Source organism: Ambystoma mexicanum, chromosome 9, assembly GCF_040938575.1.
Source record: "Ambystoma mexicanum isolate Mex_15411 chromosome 9, UKY_AmexF1_1, whole genome shotgun sequence".
Classification (NCBI taxonomy): domain Eukaryota; kingdom Metazoa; phylum Chordata; class Amphibia; order Caudata; family Ambystomatidae; genus Ambystoma; species Ambystoma mexicanum.
This window is the reverse complement of record NC_090931.1, coordinates 320,848,636-320,869,047: the sequence shown is the minus strand read 5'-3', so window position 1 is coordinate 320,869,047 and position 20,412 is coordinate 320,848,636. Positions and strand designations below refer to the sequence as shown.

Here is a 20,412-nt window from a genome sequence, read left to right as displayed (position 1 = left end):
TCGCTGATTCTGAGGTTCGGGTGTCTGTATTGTTTGCGTTTCCACAGCAGGTCCTCCAGGGGGGTGCTAGCTACCGCCCTGTCTTATAGTGCCCATATTGTCCTTTGGTCTTCACCCAGCCATTCCTTCAGGACCCAAAGTAGCGCCGCTTGATAATATTTCTTAAAATGTGGGAGTGCTAGACCCCCTGCCCTGATTGGTGCTGTGAGGATAGCTCTGGCCACCCTAGGGGGTTTTCTGTTCCAGACATATCCCGATATGGCCTTAGACAGTGCTTTAAAAAAGGAATCTGGGACTGTTACTGGGAGGGCGTGAAAATAATAGAGGACCCTGGGGAGTATGTTCATTTTAACTGATTGGATTCTGCCCCACCACGAAACCCTAAGCGGGCATCATCTATCTAGTTCTTTCTTCACCCTAGCCAATAAGTGTGGGTAATTATTCTTAAATATCTGGTCAACCTTACTTGTGAGAGTTACCCCTAGATACTTGATACCCTCCTCTGCTACTTTTAGCCCATGAGAGCCCGCCAGTTCTTCAAATGTCCCCTTATCTCCCTCCAGGCGCATGATCTCTTGATTTTTTCCTGTTAATTTTTAGACCAGAGATCCCCCCAAATTCCTCCAATTCTTTCAGGGTGTGTGGTAAAGATCTCCCTGGGTCTGCCAAAGCCAGCAGCATATCGTCTGCATATGCAATAATTTTATGCTGCCTTCCCGCCATCTCGATCCCCTTCACCCCTAACGATTCCCTGATCTTAATTAGGAGAGGCTCTAGAAAAATGGCATATAGGAGCGGGGAAAGTGGGCATCCCTGTTTCGTACCTCTTGTAATTTGCACTCTATCCGTGACTTCCCCGTTCAATGCGATTCTTATCGATGGAGAATTATAGTTGGCTTTGACCATATTTATAAAGTGGTCTCCGAACCCCATGTGTTTCAATGTTTTAAACAATATGGAGCATTCTACCCGGTCGAAGGCCTTCTCGGCGTCAAGTGAGAGCAGTACCGCTGGTGTGTGAGTAATACCTATTTTTTCTACCAGATTGATAATTCTTCTTAGGTTATCGTACGTTTGCCTGCCGGGGATGAAACCTGATTGATCTGTATCTATTAGGGTCGGGAGGAGGGGGATAGTCTGGCCGCCAGTATCCTGGTATATATTTTTGCATCCAAATTAATCTGGGCTATAGGGCGATACGAGCCCGGGAGAGTAGGGTCTTTACCTGCCTTATGGAAAACCAGGACTTTCACCTTGTTCATTGTTGGAGTTAAGTTTCCTCTGTACTTGATTGTGTTTAGTAGGCTTGTCAAGATTGGTGCAAGTGTGTCCGAGTACTTTTTGTAAAAGGGGGGCGTAAAGCCATCTGGACCTGGTGCCTTTGCGGACGGGAGGTCAGCTATTGCCCTGCGGACTTCTTGTTCTGTGATCCTGGAATCCAGTAACTTTTTGTCCTCCTGATATTGTTGGGAAGTGTAGGGATTGTAGGAACCTATCTTGCTGGTCCTCATCCGGGTGTTCTGTCGCATACAGATCTTGATAGAATGCCTTGAAGACCTCCCCTATGTCCCTGTTGCGTGTTTGTGTCTTTCCGTGTATGTCTTTGACGTTCAGGATTGTCCTTGATTTCTGTTTTTCTCTGAGCTGTCTTGCTAGGTATTTGTCTGCCTTGTTGGCCTTTATATAGTAGCGTTGCTTTAGGTAGAGTAGGGATCTCTCTGCCTTCTTGTTGCGCAGCATATCGAGCTGTCCTTGCACGTGTTTCAATGCCTTCTTGAGACTTCTCGTGGGGTGAGCTACGATCTCCCCTTGAATATCTGTTATTTTCTTTTCTAGTGTTCTTTCCCATTCGTAGTACTGCTCATCTTTTGTAGCCTTTAGTGCTACAATGTGACCCCGAGTTACTGCCTTGAAGGCTTCTCAAACGGTCCCTAGGGGTACTTCTCCATTGTCATTTTGGTCGAAGTATTCTTTAATTTTGTCACCAACTGCCTCTCCCATCACCTGGTCCGTTAAAATGACGGGTGGTAATTTCCATTTCCAGAGACCTCTTCCCCTACCTGGCGTCTGAATGTCCAGCCAAAGCGTAGCATGATCTGACAGCGCTATAGCACCCATATCTATTCCCTGGATCATCCCAGTCAGTCCCACCGACACCCAGAAGTAGTCTATCCTCGACATTGTGTTATGCATGTGCGAGTAATACGTGAATCCATTTGCTTGCCCCCTCTTTACCCTCCAGACATCCTGCAGAGCCGGCTGCTCCATCATTAGTTTAAGTTCTTTTGAAGGGGCCCCCTGGCCATGAGTCTCCCCAGCGCTTCTGTCCAGCTTTGGTTGCCAGGCCAAATTTAGATCTCCCCCCAGTATTGTCTCTCCCTTCGCAAATCCTTCTAGTTTCCTTAGCGTGTCTCGGAGAAATCCGTCCTGCCCAGAGTTCAGTGAGTATATTGCCGCTAGGGTGAGCCGGAAACCCTCTATTGCGCAGTTTGCAAATGCGTATCTCTCTTCCCCATCTACCTGCGTGTCTATGAGGGTCGCCCCCAATTCCCCTTTAACTGCAATCATCACTCCTGCTCTTTTATTGCCCGCATTCGCCTGTATCCAGATCGTGTACCCTCTTAGGCGTACCTTCTGTCTATCATGGGCCTTTATATGTGTCTCCTGGAGGAGCAGAATGTTCGCCTGTTCCCTTTTTACCAAAGCTTCCAGTTTCTTCCTCTTCACCGGCGAATTCAGCCCCCTAACATTTAAAGAAAATATTGAGTTTTCCCATCTCAACAAGTCTACTGACTTTGCCTTTTTATCCCGCTTTCTGTGTTCCCTTCCCTCTTCCAGAGTTTCCCCCTCCCGATTTCCCCCAAATTTCCCCAACTTCCCTCAACCGTTAACAGTAACTCAACTATGATCCCGAGGAGGGCCCAGGCACCTAAGGTTGCTAGGGCGTTGCGCCTATCGCTTCTTGCCCTCTCTGGACTCGGGGTGAACTTTGCAGGGGGTCCTAAACCCTGCATCTTCCTCAGGCCTGGGCTGTGTCCCAGCCGGGTCACCTACCTGGCCGCCAGCTATCTGATATTCCGATAGTCTTGTGAATTTCCTTCTCCCGCCTACTCAATTCTGATAGCGAGCTGTCTGTTTTGCGTGGATTTTTACTCTTTTTTCCCCCAATGGGTGCCCTGCTTTCCCCCTGCCGTTATGTTTCTTTCTTTGCCGCACAACATCCCACCCTCTCGGTCTCTTGTGTGCATCCCCCAATGACCTGGCCCCACTATTGTCGTCGTCCTCCGCTTGCAGGCCCATTATATGCAGACCTTCCTCACTGGTGGTCACTCTCCTCTGTTTGCCTTCCCACTCAAATAATAGTCCAAATGGAAACGTCCACTTGTATCTTATTTCTTTTGCCACCAATTCTTTCACCAAAGGGGCCATCTGCCTTCTTTTTAATAGTGTTGCTGAGGTCAAATCTTGATATAACTGGATTTCCACCCCATTCATCCTTATGTGGTCTAGCTCTCTCGCCTTCCTTAGAATCTGCTCCTTTTGTGGATATGATGAGAGGGCCGCTAGTACATCCCTTGGTCTTTCCCCTGGGGCCCCTGTTCTTTTCGGACCCACCCTGCTCTCCGCTTCTTGTTCCTCTATTATGTCTCTGAAGACTTCTTGCACCGCACATTTTAGGTCTTTATCTGTCACCGATTCAGGCATATATTTAATGCGGATATTAGATCTACGGGAGCGATTTTCCAAATCTTCACACTGGATTTCAAGATTATGGGTTAGCCGTACCAGCTGCTCCTGTGTTTCACTGTTCTGAGTCGCTTCCTCTTCCACATTTTGCACTATTCTTTCCAGGGTATCTGTGCTTTCCTCCAGCTTGGACACATCTATTTGCAGCTCTTGGACAGCCTGCTTCATTTTGTTCCTCATTGAGGTAAACTGTTCTGTACCGTGGACATAAACTTGTCCTGTAGCTGTACAAACCATTCCCCCATGTCGTCTTTTGTCAGTGGAGAGGAGCTCTGGGATTGGGGGGTGTTGTCTATTGTGGGCTCTTCTCCTTCCCTGTCCTCCTAATCACAACTTTGACTGTGCATTTTAATTTTCTAGGGTTCACCTTTTTGTTCCCATCCCTTAGCCCTGTGATGTGCTTACCAATGGGTGAATGGCACCAAAGATAGTTTAGGTGTGGATTTTGTATTAACTGGCCATATTGTTTTTATACATATACTATTGTTACTATAAGGTACATTTAACATATCAAAAAACAAAATTCTTGCTTGAGATTCTATTTGTAAGTTTATAATAAAGTGTATATTTTTCAGTATATCAGTGTGGGTGTTTTCTTTGGTTAACTGTGTGGACTAACTGTACTTCATAGTCAGGCTGCCTACCTTCTTAAGTTAAGCCTAACTGTTCTGCCTCAGCGACTACTATTTTGTTTTTACTACTATTCGACAGCCTGGTTTTTCTGTTTGCAGATAAACACTGCCCTATTTTTAGGTTAGATGATTACAAGGCCCTCTTTAGGGGATTGTGCAAAAATCTCCCTAATGCCTGATAATGATTCAAAATGATGAGAAGAAAGATCTCTACAGTACAGCACCCTGGTATTTGGCAAAGCTGTCAAGACTATCTGCTCCAAGGAACCAGAATCTACACCAGGCATACATAGTGTTAGCTATGTATTTTTAGTCAAGGGGTATCACAGCCAATTTGGGACAGAACTGTTGCCATTTTTTAATTTGCTCACAAGTTTAGGAAGTCTGTGCAGCCTCTGTTGTATTCACAGGTAAAGGAACCACATTCAGATTCCCTGTTTATGAAACGGCCTGCATCTGCACCCATCTCCGAGCATAGTAAGTGGTTGTTTCTGTAGTAATGAAGGGACCCTTGTTCTATGTGTTCTCGTTGATAGAATGCTCAGCTCATTGTTCCATTGGGCTAGAAATTATTTCCATTACTATCACATTTTGATTAGGTGTTCTGTCAGAGTCCCAGGTAAAGGAAGACACTCTGCTTCCTCGCTGATATGTTTGGCGTTTTCTGCATGCCGATCGATCTCACTTGTTTACGTTTCCATACAGGTAAGGCATGGCTGCGATGCTACTTTCTGGAGTTCAGGGCCAAATGGATGTTTACAGACACTTCTACACCGAGCCATTGATGAAAACAATGAGCGAATCGCCTGCTTCCTTATTCGCAGGTGAGGGTCTTGCCTAAGGTTTTATGCTTTTAATGTACAGTTGTCTCTCTGTATTTTACTAATTAAACTCTCCTGGCTTCGGCAGGCATCATTGTAGAAATAAATGGCAATCTAATGCAGCTTTGCAGTTACCAAACTCTTTGTTAGACAGGCCTCATTTTTCAAGGTGTACAATTTATATGGGTCTTATATGTTGTCTTCAGATGAATGTTAATGCAGTTGAGTGATGTAATATAGGAAACTTTGTATTGAAGCCTTAGTGACTGTTACAAGTTTGTCAGTTGGTACTTGGTGGTCGGTGTACCAGTGAGTGCTTCCACGTGTGTTCATATCCGTAAATATCTGTAATGACTCACTGAAAAGACAAAATGTGTTTATGCAGTTTGAGTGAGTATAAATAAGGCCTATGAAGACCCTGGCCATCTTCCCTTCAGGTGATAAACATTTGTCCCTTCCATTCTAAAACATAATCTTGTCAGATCCCCTGGTACACTGTTGCAATTAAGAAGGAAGTACAATTATACTGCCTATCTGCCTACACATGAGGGTGCTGCATACTTTGCTAAATGCTATTATTTTTAGAACCCCTTTAACATGGAAATGTCACAAAGCAAGACTATTGCAGTTAGTGAATAGTAACATGCACGTAGATGAGTTTTGAGTTGATGGAAATTATCCTGTTTGCACTGGTGAATTTATCCTGTGCCCTCTTTTTTTATGATGTGTGTTTTTTTATGTGCTCAGTGGTTGCGATGTCAATAGTTGCAGAAAGCCAGGCCCTAATGGTGAAGGAGAGGAAGAGGCCCGAGATGGGCAGACACCCTTGCACTTAGCAGCGTGTTGGGGACTGGAAGAGGTTGTGCAGTGCCTTCTTGAATTTGCTGCTGATGTTAATGCACAGGTGCGTACATTATTAAATAATGTAATTACTTTTTTATGTAAGAGAAATCTGCATCATCACCATGAGTTTGCCTTTCTTGGCCTTTCTCTAGTTCAAATACACGTTGTTTCAACAAAGCAATCTGATCATGAGGTCTTGTGAACTCTGCCTTTCTTGGTCTCTGCCCTTTCGAGTTAGGATCCTCTGTTGAAATATCAACAAGAAAAAGATGCTTTGAAGTTGATGTGTGTAGAAAAGCAAATATATTTTATAAACCGCATTTTAGGCCAAGATCACAGATCCCAATGAAGACTGGTGGCAGTGCGGTACTCTTCCAGTAGCTAAAAGACGAGCATCAAGCGTAAGCGCATACACACAAACTACACAGAGATCTTACGTACCATGGACGTTATTCAAATAGAGCATGAGAAAATAATGTGCATTTCTTGGTTTACAACCACCTAAACTTTGCATCACTAAAATAAGTTTGATTTTGTCTAAGCTTAAATTCCCAAATCCACACGCACACTCTTCCTATTACCTGTGTTGCGTATGGACAATAGTGAAAGCATTTTACAATGTAAAAAAAATGCATTGAGGAAATCAAACATATTTTAATTTAAGATCTAAGTGCTAAGGTGGGTACAGGAGGTAGAGTGATTTAAAGACTGTTCAGGATTCGTCATCTAGCAAACAAGCGACTGACTCATGGCAGGGGGGGTGTGTCCGTGTGTACGTCCGTGTCCCCCTAGCTAAGCTGCATTTTCCCTGCAAGTGAGAACATCATGCCCTCCCAGCAATGGAATTAAAAACAACTCCTTTGTGGATCGGGGACAGCTGACTGATATGAATCATTCGAAAAAAGAGAGTGGATATAGAAAGATGAGCCACACGGTTCATTAATGGGATAGGTAAATATATGGTTATTTTGAAGAGAGGAGAGCTTCAAGGTATGTAAACGGAGAGAAGTGGAGGTCTCAGTGTGCTCAACTCTACTTCTGCTCCCGGACTCCCCATCCTTATTCTCACCAGTGACTCTACCTTATCCTCTGCCAGATGCACACAGAATGAAGGCCTCTGATCAACATTAGAAATGTGCTTAACGTCTACCTTCAAACACTGTGTGAGTGGCTTTTCATACACTGCGGAGCTGATGAATCTCTTCGCCCGATATTATGCAGTGCAATAGGTCTTCAAACAGGCAGTCATGACCGCAGAGCAAAGAAACTTTATCCAGCATTGAATCTTTCAAGGATTCACATGCTGTGAATATTTCCCATCATCAGGCTGGGAAAACTTGGTAACTTTAACTTAGCGTTTTCCTGTGGAAAACTTGGACACTTTAGTGTCCTATCAACATTCTTTTTGGGTGCTTTAGGCTACACCAATAGGAGGTCTGATATAAATAGCCCCGCACCCTCGGCTTGCCTTCAGATTTCAACCGTTTTCAAACTGTTGGGATCACCTCGTGTTTCTCTTCATGTTTTTGCATGTGCGTTTTGTATCCGGCTAGTATGTCATCTGTGGCCCAGAAAAAAATCTCTGTTTAGGCCTTGTGCTACCTGCAGCCTAAAGAAGGTCTTCGAAAGAATGGCCATACAGACTGTCTCTGTTGTCTGTTCCCCCATCATTCAGCGGATGCCTGCGACATATGCCAGGGGTTTTTCGCAGAAGACTTTGAAAGACCGTAACCGCCGGCTCATCTGTTGGCTAAATGAGGAAGTGGGTTCGGCCCGGGGGAGCCAGTCTTCGGTGAGGGTGGAGAAGGCCCCTGAGCACCGAAGAGCGGCGTCGGCGGAAACCCCCCACTGCTAAGAAGCAGCGGACGGAGTTGCCTACGTCAGAGGTGGGGAGAGGTAGCAAGTCTTCTACATCCAGGTCGCATCATTCAAAGGGGGCGAGTGGCTCCTCGCTATCCAAGTCAGATCGGCCTAACAAGTCCAAGGGGTCTGGTGGTAGGCCCGAGAAGTCAAAGGTGTTGGACAAACGACAGGCGAAGCCAAAGGAGTCTTCCTCGAAGCACTCGTCTAAAGATCATCATGGGTCCTCGTCCAGCCAGAATTCTTCAAAGCACCATTCCGGTTCTTCTTCCAGAAAGTCTGCGTCACCGGTGAAGGCTAAGACCGTGGAGGCCGCGGTCCCGACGACGAGTGTGTCGACGGATGTTCCCTCGTCGACGGTGGCGGTACATTCTGCTTTTCCGTCGTCGACAGTGGTGTCGTCGGCTCCGTCCACGACTGTGACTGACAATGGTCCATTGTTGTTGTCGTCGACGCAGATGGATTCGGAAGGCTTGTTGCCGACAGGTGGACCGTGGCAGTCTGCTGGCTTTGAGCCCATGCTTCCTGTGGACATTCTGCAACAAGAACCGGCTGCTTATTCTGTTTCCTCAGGGATGGAGGAGGAACATGAACCGCTTTTCAATCCGTCAGCTCTGGGTCTGCAGAGTGCACAGATGTCGACGTTGAGTGGGATGGGGGCTGGGCCGCCCATTTACCCGTTGGTAAATCATCAATCCCTGCTATCCTTGCAGGTGCTCAACACGCTCCAGTAATTGTTGGGGCAACTGGATGCGAAGCACCCACCGCCTCAGAGTCATTTGGTTCTGTTGTTTGGAAGTATGCCTGTTGAGGCCCCTAGGAAGTCGCCTCCGGTGCAGTTGCTGTTGCCGGTGGGGTTGGACCCTCCACAAAGTCATCCTAAAAAGGGGGAATTGCCTCATTCGGATCCAGAGAGTAGTCCACGTGACACCTTGTCGACGGTGTCTTCGTTGCCAACGAGGGACGATGCCGTCAGGATATGGATCCTGAGCCTAGTAGCCCGGCACAACACTCCGCCGGATGAAATTGGGGCGTTCCACGGCATGATGGCGAAGGCGTGACAAGAGTTTGGTCTGGCTCCTGAGGAAGAACGTAAGGACTGCTTTCTCTTCGGCCATATGGGAAAGCGACGGAAAGCGATCTTCTTGGCTCCAATTCTCGACCACCATGCGCCACCCGTTTCCTAAACCTGCGGTGAAGGGCCCTCTAGAAAAGAAATTCAAGGCTCCTGAGTCCACCCCAGATGTCTCGTGTCACAGCCCGCACCCGAATCGGTGGTTTCGGCGGCAGCCAGCCGTAAGGCCAGAAGCCAACACAAATGTGTCACGCCCCCAGACAGTGAAGCCAGGAAAAAGGATGCATTTGGAAAGAAGGTCCTGACAGTAGGGGCTACTACAGTAAAAGCTGCAGATTCCTTGCCCATTATGGCCAGGTATGATGGGGAGATGTGACACAGGCTAGCCCCGATTCTCGATCATCTCTCGCAGCAACACCGCAAGGAGGCAATGCTGTTGGTTCGAGAGGGGGAGGAGGCCTCCAACCACAGCATCAATATTGCAGTGGACCTGGAAGAGTCAGGGTTTAAGCAAATCAATAATGGTGTGGATTATCGCCCAGATGTCCAGTATAAGGTCATCGATATGCCCAGTGAGGGTGAACACTTGTTCAGGGAGAAGATAGATGAGGCCCTGATGGGGATGAAAGAGGATACTGAGACAGCAAAGTATTTAGGTTCCCTGCAGAGTGGCCACCCTTTTCACTCCTTTCGGGCTTTCCGTGGAGCCTCTGGTAATGCCCGGTTTGCCTCCTCCAGAGATCGGAGTTACGGGTGCTCCAGCTACTCGTCGCAAAGCTATAGGAGCTCGGTCCAGTCGGCTCAGAAGAGCGGAGACTTTCAAGCTCAGCGCAAGAAAGGTTCACAAGCCTCGGCTGCTAAAGGGAGGCAGTCAAAGTCTCAACAACGACTGCCATATGGACAATCTGCTGGGGGGCGAACCATGTCGACGAGTGGCAATTTATAACATCAGATCGCTGGGTGCTGGATACAGTACGTCTCGGCCACTCGTCGGAGTTTCGGCGTCTTCCGGTCCCTATTCCGCCAGTGTATGTGGCGCAACCACATCTTCCAGTCTTGCGGCAGGAGGTGATGCTCATGCTAGCGAAAGGGGCGATAGAACCAGTTCCGTTCACGGAGCAGGGTCAGGGGGTGTACTCCCGATATTTCATTGTGAAAAAGCCCAATGGCAAGTGGAGGCCTATTATAGATCTTCGGGCATGAAACAAGAATCTGCAACGCCTGAAGTTCAAGATGCTCACACTTCAAGATGTCATCCGCTTGGTGCAACCGGGCGAGTTCCTGGCGTCGTTAGATCTGCAAGACGCCTACTTTCACATCCCGATGAGGCAAAAACACAGCAAGTTCCTGCGTTTTGTGATCGAAGAGGATCATTACCAGTTCTGGGTCCTCCCGTTTGGCCTGAAGTCTTCTCCCAGGATGTTTACGAAGTGTCTGGCTCTGGTGGCTGCCTTCCTCCGCAGGGAAGGCCATCATGTGTACCCCTACCTGGACGATTGGTTGGTTAGGTGGTGGTCGCCGGAAAGGGCAAGGGAGTCCCTCATGGGGACCATGGGCCTGTTGCAACGGCTGGGATTCGCCATCAACTTTGAAAAATCCTATTTGACACCATCCAGGGAAATGGTGTCTCTCAGGCTGCAGTTTCTTACCCAAGACAACCTGGTAAAGCCTTCCAGCAAGAGAGTGGTGAAGTTGCGGTCCAAAGCTGGCGAGTGGGGAATGGGGGTACGGTGATCTTGATCCGAAGTTACATGTCGCTGTTGGGGGCCATGGCGTTGTGTATCCCGCTCCTTCCCAATTGCCGCCTGTTCATGAGACCAGTGCAGGAGTTCAGGAGTTCCTCGCAGACAGGTGGTCGCAGAGGTGAGGGTTATGGTCCGACAAGCTGGTGGTCGATGAGGGGTTGGTGGAAGCCCTTCGTTGATGGACTTGCACGGACAATCCCGTACGGGGCATGCCCCTGCTGGAGCCGGATTTTCAGTTCACGATCATTGCAGGCTCTTCCCAGATGGGGTTGGGGGCACACCTCGACAAGTCACAGGTAAGGTGCCTATGGTCTCGGGAGGAGACGTCGTTGCATATATTATGTGCTCAAATTGAGAGCTTTGCACTGGGCCCTAAAGTCGTTTCTCCTGCACATCCGAGGAGCAGTGGTGAGGGTTTTGACAGACAATACCACCACTATGTTCTATTTGAGGAAGCTGGGCAGCACGCATTCCCGAGTCCTGTCAATGGAGGCACAGGAGGTTTGGTATTGGTCTCTGGCTCAAGGGATCCATATTGTTGCTTTCCATCTACTGGGGGTTCTGAATGTTCAGGCAGACGCGCTCAGCAGAGACGCCAGTCAGCTGCATGAGTGGCAGCTGAAGACGCAGCAGGTGGCAAGAATCTTCCGACGGTGGGGGTCTCCCCTGATAGACTTGTTCACTACGATAGAAAACAAACCGTGTCAGGAGTTTGCCAGCAGAAGGGCTCATCTGGAGTCAAGAGTGGGGACACGTTCTCGTTCCCGTGGACGGGCCTCTTCGTGTATGCGTTTCCCCCGTTTCCACTGATTCGGAGGACCATCCAGGGGGTACGGAAGTACCGGTGCAGGGTGATCTTGTTAGCCCCGTTCTGGCCCAGGCAGATGTGGTTTTCAGATCTCCTTCACCTAGCGGTGGAAGAGCCATTTCGTCTAGGTGCGCGGACCAAGATCTCCTGTCTCAGGACGACGGCAGAGTGTGGCATCACGATCCGGCATCTCTCAGCCTGGCGACGTGGCTCCTGACCACTGAGTTTGGTCATCTAGGTATCTCCCGGGAGTGTAGCCGGATCGTGGCGAGATTCTGTGTCTGGTGTGATGGTACTCCTTAGGCTCATTCGACACCGTCCACGGTGTCGGCGGTGCTATGGAATGGTGTACCGCTTGTGGACATTTGCCAGGCGGCTTCCTGGGCTGTGCCGCATACCTTCACCAGACACTACTGTCTGGGGCAGCAACATGTGGAAGATGTGCAGGTGGGACGGGCAGTCCTACAACGCATGTTTCAGTAAGGTAGGCCCCGCAGCTTCGGGGGTTTTCTATTTTACTCTGTCAATTGCTGTTTTTTTATTCTCATGCATGTTAAAGGGTGTTATTGGTTGGTTTGCCTACGATAAACCGCCACACATTGGACATACTGCTATGTAATCTATTCACAGCATGTGAATATGTAGAGGAGGTCCCAAATAAAGCCTGCACTCCAATCGTCCATTTTGAAATTCCAGGAACGTTCACACCGAGATATGTGACATATGATGAGCAAATAAAACGGCAGAGAGCCACAGTAGGGCTCCGTCCAGTACCTATTAGAAGAACAGCACCTATTGACGTACCAATACCAAGGAAACCATGGACAGTAAGGTACCCATTGAGAAAACCTTATCAACAAATGAAACGAAATGAAGATCATCTGTGTACAGTCCCTGAAGAAACAAAAAAGGCCTTAATAGAAGACGAATGGTGTCGTCACAAGGGGCCCGGACTGACTTGCAGATAGAAGAAATGACAACCAGAGAATGATGCAAAGAGACGAAACGCTGAATAAGGATATCGTGAACTTAAAGTAAAAGAACAATGTCAAAATGCAAGAAGTTTAAGCTGTAAGCAAGATGAAGATATTCGACCAGTTTGCACCTGTAAATATGCTTGGAACCGTAAGAAAGCTAAGAAAACAGTACGGCTTGCTATGCCTAGTAGAAGAATAGTGCGACAGGCGCCATTATACATAATCTACCTCAAACGAAGCACCTTATTATAAGTATATTTCACTTAGCACAAGAAGCAGAATCAACCCAGGTTACTAAAGGCCATACGAGAAAAGCTTCACATTTAAGCAAAAAGAGAAGAGATGGCTGAAACGAAACTTAGCAGAGGCAACTTGTGCCAGAAGAGCCAAGGTCATACCAATAGAAGAAACGAACAGTAGCTACATCTAATTGAAACTAAGAACAGAATATCCTGCCTCTGAAAAGTCAAGATAAGAAAGTGAAGGCAGGTGGCGTGTGAGACAAAAATCAAATACACAAATTGATGGAAAAGGGGCAAATTCACGGTGTCTGAATCACGTGACCAGCCAAGAGAGGAGACGAGAGCTCACACCTTCGCATGGCACCAGGCCAGAAGAAGATATCAGAACCTTTTCCAGACAGAAGATGCAGTCTTGGGGCCAACCGCAGTGAAATAATTGACACATGGCTGCTAAAGTTCTGATTGATTGTAGCAAGGACTGGAGGACGGCCGGGTAACTAAGGGGCACCTCGCACCTGGCCGAAAATTCTGCGTGCTGCTAAGCAAAGTAGAAAAGTATGCATGGGGTTGGTGCCAACCCAATCACAATGGACCAAATAATCTAGGGTCCTATAGTTAGTAGAACCAATAGGACGTTGTACTTTTAGTGACGTCTGCAGTAGTGATTTTGGAGGAAGGGCTTAGATGCCCACCTGACAGTGTTTACCCAATCCCCTCACTCCGTTACCATATACAGATATAGTACCTATAGTAAAGTTACCTTTTCCTAACCAATAGAATTGCATCTTAACTTTTGAGTGTTACACGTCAATGATGACGGGTTTTGAGTATAAATGTTACAACTTGTATGAAGATCGTTGGAGTTGAAGCGAGAAGGAAGATCGCATCATCGCTGATATTCATAACTCCCCGTTTTCTGTACTTATCATTAAACAGACTCCCTTTGCCAAACTGTTTGAGTTGTCCTTATTGATTGGTGTTGGAGTAATAAATCTGCACCCCATCAATCTCACGGGTGCTGCTATCTTGTCTTAAAGTGCTTCTGAGCAAACTCCGACTCTATGGGCCGGTCAGGGGTCTCGGAGTACAAATCCATGAAACATCCAATGCTGTAGAAGGGAGTAGTTTCTTACCTGTAACTCCATTTCTCCAGCGTTTGTATCTTTCATGGATTCACATGTGCCCGCCGCACACCCCTGCAGGCAAACCTTGGTTCAGGTTCTCTCTACTTTGGAGGTTAAAATCTGAAGGTAAGCCGTGGGGCGGGGCTATTTATATCAGACGTCCTATTGGTGTAGCCTAAAGCACCCAAAAAGAATGTCGTTAGGACACTAAAGTGTCAAAGTTTTCCATAGGAAAACGCTAAATTAAAGTTACTGAGGTTTCCCAGCCTGACGACAGGAAATATTCACAGCATGTGAATCCGTGAAAGATACCAATGCTGGAGAAATGGAGTTATAGGTAAGAAACTACTCCCTTTACCAAAGCAAGATCTTGGAATGCAAAACCACAAGCTACATTAAATAATTGTATTAAACCTGCAATATATAGTCTGGCTTCTAGATTTCCAGGGGTTCATAAAAACCACCTTGGCTGTCAATTGTGAGGAAGTCCTTGCTGTATTTCAATAAACGGTTGGTCTAATTGCACCTGGCATATTTTATCCACCTTGGAACTGGCCCTCCCACGGAACAGAAAGCGAAGTACGTCAGCATCATGTTTGATTTGGACTACTTCTTAGCCTCTCAGATAAATGCTGTCCTCAAGTACTAAACTTCAATTTTTGATGCTCATGATAATCCCACTGCTTTTACAGTGCAGTCATTTGGTGAACCTCAAAAGGGCTCTAGTGCTATCCTGCCTAGATTACTGTAGAATCCCCCAAATTAACTTAACTCCCATAGATCAGAATCATAACGATTACAATAAAAAAACATCATATGCACCACCAAAGACTTATAGGCCTACAGCCTAATTACCTGCAAGAACTATTCGCTCCACTACAATCTATCATCATCAATCATGTGTGCCAAGCATGGAGATACAAAGCAGGCCTACATGATTGTTGTCTCTAGATCTCCCTTGTCCCACCACATGAAAGCCATCCATAGCCTCCATGCCGTCCAGAGAGCATTGAAGACTGCCCTTTTCAACCCAATTTCCGCCACCCAAATCTCTAATCGGATGGGTATCTCCTCTATGGGAATGGCCTAGCTCAATCGTCTCATATTGTTTGAACAAGTTCACAAGGTAACATCATTGTTCTCATCCAAACATCAAACTAGACAAATGCATATGACCCCATTTGGATGGGGAATTCAATTTAGCTTGTTTTGGTATCCTGTGAGAAAGCTGTTGAGTGTTTGAGATGCACTTCAATCACAGAGGGGCAGGGCATGCATTGCTGACCACTGTTTGACTGACTTTTATAGGACCCCCATGTTGACAATCCGAGTAGAGAGACCTTGTTGTTTTGTTTCAAGGAATCTAAACTGTACCAACAACCTCATAGCTGCTCACTCCAGTGAATGCATAATGCATGCCTTCCATTGACAAGATTATGAAATAACCTCGCTCTTCTGTTCATAAAAGACTCGAAATGCCGTATAGAAGGTTCTCTTCATAATTCATGTGAATTGGTTTCTTTTTTGGACGGGGATAAGTTGGCATGGGATTCACTAGGCCATGTGACCTTCCAATCAAGAACAAGCAAGAATGTTCTTTCTGTGAAAAGGCCTTTTTTTAAATCTTCTAACAGAAATGCATGTTGTCTGTTTTCTCACGACTAATGGAAAGAGTTTGTAATCTGGATTTTTAAAGACCTGCGACATGGTTTTTTTTATTCCTAATTGTTGATTCTTTACGAAAATTGATATTTTTTAAAGAAAATTGTATTTACTTGTATGAATCGGTTAAAGATTTTTACAAGACATGTGTTGGATAATTAAAGTAAAATACATGTTTTAAAAGACGTGAGAGACAGCCTGACTTATTCATCATTTGGGTTCTTTCTTTGAAAACGGACAAGTAGTCACGTAACAAAATATTGCACCTGGTCATCTGCCTAGCCAGGGGATCAGTGTAGTCCTGTGACCATTCTAAAATGCTGCTTGAATGAGTGTCTACATTGCTTTTAGCCACTCTTACCTTTCTTTTCCATATCACCACCACCTCCATGCAAAGCAAAGCTCCAATAGTTTGATGCTTAGAGGCATTGCAGATGCACTTTTCATAAACCAATTGCGATATACAGTAGCACACAGTGCTCTGATGTGCATTAACTGTACACGTGATGTGGTTAAGAAGGGTCAGGTCTCTCTTGGAGCATTTGCTTTGTTTCCTTTTTTGAATGCATGGCATGTTTGACTGTGCTGTGCGGTTGCATTGCATATTTCTTTAATCAGCTTCCCTCTTTTCTTTTAGGACGCAGAAGGGAGGGCTCCAATTCATGTTGCCATTAGCAACCAACATCGTGTTATTATTCAGTTACTGATATCTCATCCTGACATCAAGCTGAATGTACGTGACAGACAGGGCATGACTCCATTTGCTTGTGCTATGACTTACAAGAACAACAAGGCAGCTGAGGCGATCTTGAAACGTGAGTCTGGAGCCGCTGATCAGGTGAGTTGAGTATGGCAGATATTCTGAGACCGAGAGAAAGAGAGCTCATTGTAAGGCATATCTAATTAAAAAGGCACCAGGCATTTCGGTCGGGCATCGTAATGTGGGAAACAAGGACAGCTGAACACCCGCTCTATGGTTAAAGAACCAGATATTACTACGGGTGGGGGCTTTTCACACTTTGTTCAATTGATGCCCCTGCAGTTTACTTATTGGTTGTAATTTCGAACACAGGGTGGTTTCACAGAACCTTATAATTCTCCTGTTTCTACTTAATGGCTACAACCCTTTTTACTTTATTATTTTGTAATAGCATTCACTTAATCCATGTGGGAGGGCGTAGGTTAATGTGAACTGCTTGTATTAATCTAAGCATTGCTAGAATGGGTTTCTGGGAATATTATTTTGTAATGGTCATGCATGGTGTGTCCTGATTATTATGCATTAAGAGCTTACAAAAAAAATACATTGAAAGCAAAACGAACATTCCAGGAGTTCAATGTGTGACAGATGGCCCTAATAATCTCTCGAGTCTGATAGATGTTTCAAGTGTTTTTGTTAATAGCACTTTGTGATTGACTTTAGAATGCTTTTGAGACTGCAGGTAGACTTAAATAATGTTTTTTTATTAACTAGTTCTTTGGGCTACCTTCACCTTAATCAAGGCTTCCCTAGCTCCCAGAGTTTACATGAATGCAAGAGACGGGTAACCCCTCTTCTCTTTGTGATGGTGGAGGGCATAAAGGCCAAGGCCTTATTTAACTAACTCCCTCGGGGGCTTCCTATGGGTGTCCTGTGCGAAGAATCCCACAGGAATGGGCTCAGTGATGTTCTAAATGGTGCTTGCCAGAAACTCTCTCCCCCTCACCCTCTCATTTCCTTTCACTTCTTTCCGTTCTGAAATAAAGCAAAGAAAATGTGGCCCAAAATGTAAGGTGTGGGGCATTGAGTGATTGGCAGTGGTACCATAATCAACAATCAAGGTACATATATAGGGGGGGGTTCAGGGGCTGGACCCCTCCCAACTCCTTCACCCTGTCTCTGGGGTATTAGCCGCTCTGGCATACATCATGGTGGACCACCTACCTCAGGTCAGGAAGGGTCCCTGCTGCCCCATATATAACAGGGTCAGTCCTCTAACCTGTCACATATGTGCAAAATAAAATGCCCGTTTTCTGAAATGTCCTTTTGTGTTTTTTAAGCCCAAATGTACATATCATTAGATGTGGAGACAAAACCAGAGTTGCCGTTTTGGTCGGGTTGCTGGAGATCTTTTGCTTCATATTTAATGTAGATGTTTGTAGTTCCTTTGTATAATAATTCAAGTTTAGTAGTGTCTGAATATAATCCTTGACAAGAAGTACCTACTGTTTAAATGTGTTCTCTTTACTTATTTTCTTCATGGCACGGCACATATTTTTTTGTTAATCACCATTACTTTAACATAGAATATTTACCACTGAATGGGGCATTATATAAGGATAGTAATGAAATCACTCATTGCACATAAAAAGAAGGAATACAGTTGTTGTCCACTGCTTTCTTTCTAATGGTTCCATTAAGAGCAGTAGAGACTGAAGTTGTCCTTCTGTTTCGATGATATGCCGAATAGACAGGCTAGCACATCTTTTTACTGTCCTTCTATTTGTCCCACTGTCTGCCAGTCAAAACATGCTTATACACTATCCATAAAACCGTTACTTGCAATAGTAAATACTTTAAAACAAGATATGTTAAAACAGAACCTGGCTTAATAAAGCAACCACATGTACTAGATTCCAGAAAAAGATCAAAATAAAGACCATGTTAATGCATGATTATATAAGTGTAAATAAATTAGACAATCCTAAGAGAAATACGAAACAAATACCATCAAGCAAAATAAAATTATTAATACACCTACTGTAAAAAATTCTGTTAAGCTCCCTATTTGTTATTATCAGGGTTGGAGCAAATGTTTCCTTCCTATTTCCATTACTGCTTGTAGAAATTGTAATAAATAAAGGTGGGTCTACACTGCCTAATGCCACTCAATGTTAAGGGTGAAATTATATAAATGTACCGAGCTGCCCTATATTTACTGCTTATGAAAATAACATGGAATGCATTTTCTGGTGCGTTAAGACAAAACTGGCAGAGAGAAGCCAGACCCAGAGCTCCATTCTTATTAGGATTGCCAGTCAGACAATTAAGAGACAGTTAAATCTGAGCTTAGTTAGTAGAACAATATCTCTCAAATAAATGCTGCAATAAGGTAGGGCTGTGGTCCATTTTCGATGGGCCCAACTGATCTGTAAAGTGACCATTTCATTCGACAGAAAGAAATAGCGATTATTCAATCAGTACATGTCTTTCTCGGGCACAATTCTGTAATCACTGCTCGCACCCGCGGCATAAACTAGAAAAGGAACAAGATCCTTTTCAAATGACAGTGGCCACTTTTTTACTTTTTATTCTTCTTTTCCACAGGAGCGGGGCTCACGCACTCCGCAATGAGCTCATCGCAAGACGAAAAAAACAAAAAAGACGTGCATCCCAGTTAAATCGCGGGATGCGAATGGCTTTCACCCCATGGCAGGGGTGCAGACATGATCGGTCACAGCCCTAGCCAAGGCCCGAGCTTAGCTTGGGCCTACCATGGCTTGGGCTGGCGGGCTGTTACTGGCAATGTCTGCCCCCGGCCTAGGCGCTGAAAGACATATTAGCCCCCTGAAAGAGGGCGTTGGCCAATTGGGATGCTCGGAACGCAGGCTGAATTCTCTGGTTTAAGCCCACATTCTGAGCTGCCGGAATGAGGTTGGCCTGTGTCCCCTTTCCTTCCCTGCTTCTCCTTCCCCTCCTTCCCCTCTCCTCCATCACCACTTGGAACCAGTGTAGTTCATACTCGAGTCCTAATGGAGTGTTTAACTTAAAAAAGAAAACTTTCCATGCGGTGCACCACTGCGCAGTAGTTTCTGATGTTCATTTCCTTGTTGATGACGGTGCTGTCAATCCAGATCCGTGTATGAACTACATGGGTGCTAATTGTGATATGACACTCATTATTGGGCCATCCCTGGCAGGGATGGCACCACCACCCGCGTTAAGGGACTCTCGCTTCACTCGGGTCCTTAACTTGAGCAGCAGACTGTTACTGACAGGGTTGGCCTGCCACCTCGTTACAAACCATCTTAAAAGTGACTATACAATTTCTTTTGCGTTCCCTGTTTTTATTCTCAAGTTGTTTTCCATGATTTCAGAGATGCAGTTTCCTTTTATGCCCGTTCTACTGGTTATTTTGGGTTGCGAGTGATTTGTTACCTCGTAACAGGCCTGTTAAAGTGTATACTGTATTGACGTAGGTGGATAACAAGGGTCGGAACTTCCTCCACATAGCTGTCCAGAACTCTGATATTGAGAGTGTGCTGTTCCTGATCAGTGTGCAGGCGAATGTTAATTCGAGGGTCCAGGATGCTTCCAAGCTCACACCTCTTCATCTGGCTGTGCAAGCTGGTTCGGAAATCATTGTTCGCAATTTGGTATGTAAGACTACGTTATGTTACTCTGCTTTCGTACTCTGAGAATTACCCTTGTAATATTTTCAAAGTGTAGAATCCTGGTTCAAGGCGTATTCTGCTCCCACCCAGGAAAAATGCACAATAAGGCAATGTACTTTACTTTACAACTTGAAAATCTCTTTCAGAGACTCCTAGTTTACTGAAACCATTGCTCATTAACTTTACTGGCTTTCTTAACCATAGCTCATTAACTTTGGTGAGTTAATTGACACTGTTGTTAACTCCACTGTATCACTTGCCTCTCATTACCTTTACTGAGTTACTTGCCTGTTCCTTTAGCATGTTTGAGTTACTCAACTGTCTTCTTAAGTCTGCTAAGTAAACAAAACAGCTAGTGTTAATTCAAATGTTGCTAGGAATCACACAGCCAGTCCACATCCACAATTAAATTGCACCAAATTAAGACATAAATATATAAAGCACAATGAAAGAGTTAATATCGCATCTACTGGGTTGCTTAAACATGGGTCTTGGCCGCTGA

General features: G+C 45.5%; 1 protein-coding gene across 4 annotated transcripts in view; it reads left to right on the top strand.

Moving 5' to 3' along the window:
* The window catches only part of ANKFY1 (ankyrin repeat and FYVE domain containing 1), a 912,707-nt gene that overhangs the window by 807,242 nt on the left and 85,053 nt on the right, over window positions 1-20,412 (top strand). For all 4 annotated transcript variants that reach the window (XM_069614723.1, XM_069614722.1, XM_069614721.1 and 1 more), the window contains 4 exons: window positions 5,085-5,203; window positions 5,948-6,104; window positions 16,174-16,374; window positions 19,716-19,892. In XM_069614723.1, the coding sequence (XP_069470824.1) occupies window positions 5,085-5,203; window positions 5,948-6,104; window positions 16,174-16,374; window positions 19,716-19,892 (654 nt within the window). The remainder of the gene's footprint in view (window positions 1-5,084; window positions 5,204-5,947; window positions 6,105-16,173; window positions 16,375-19,715; window positions 19,893-20,412) is intronic.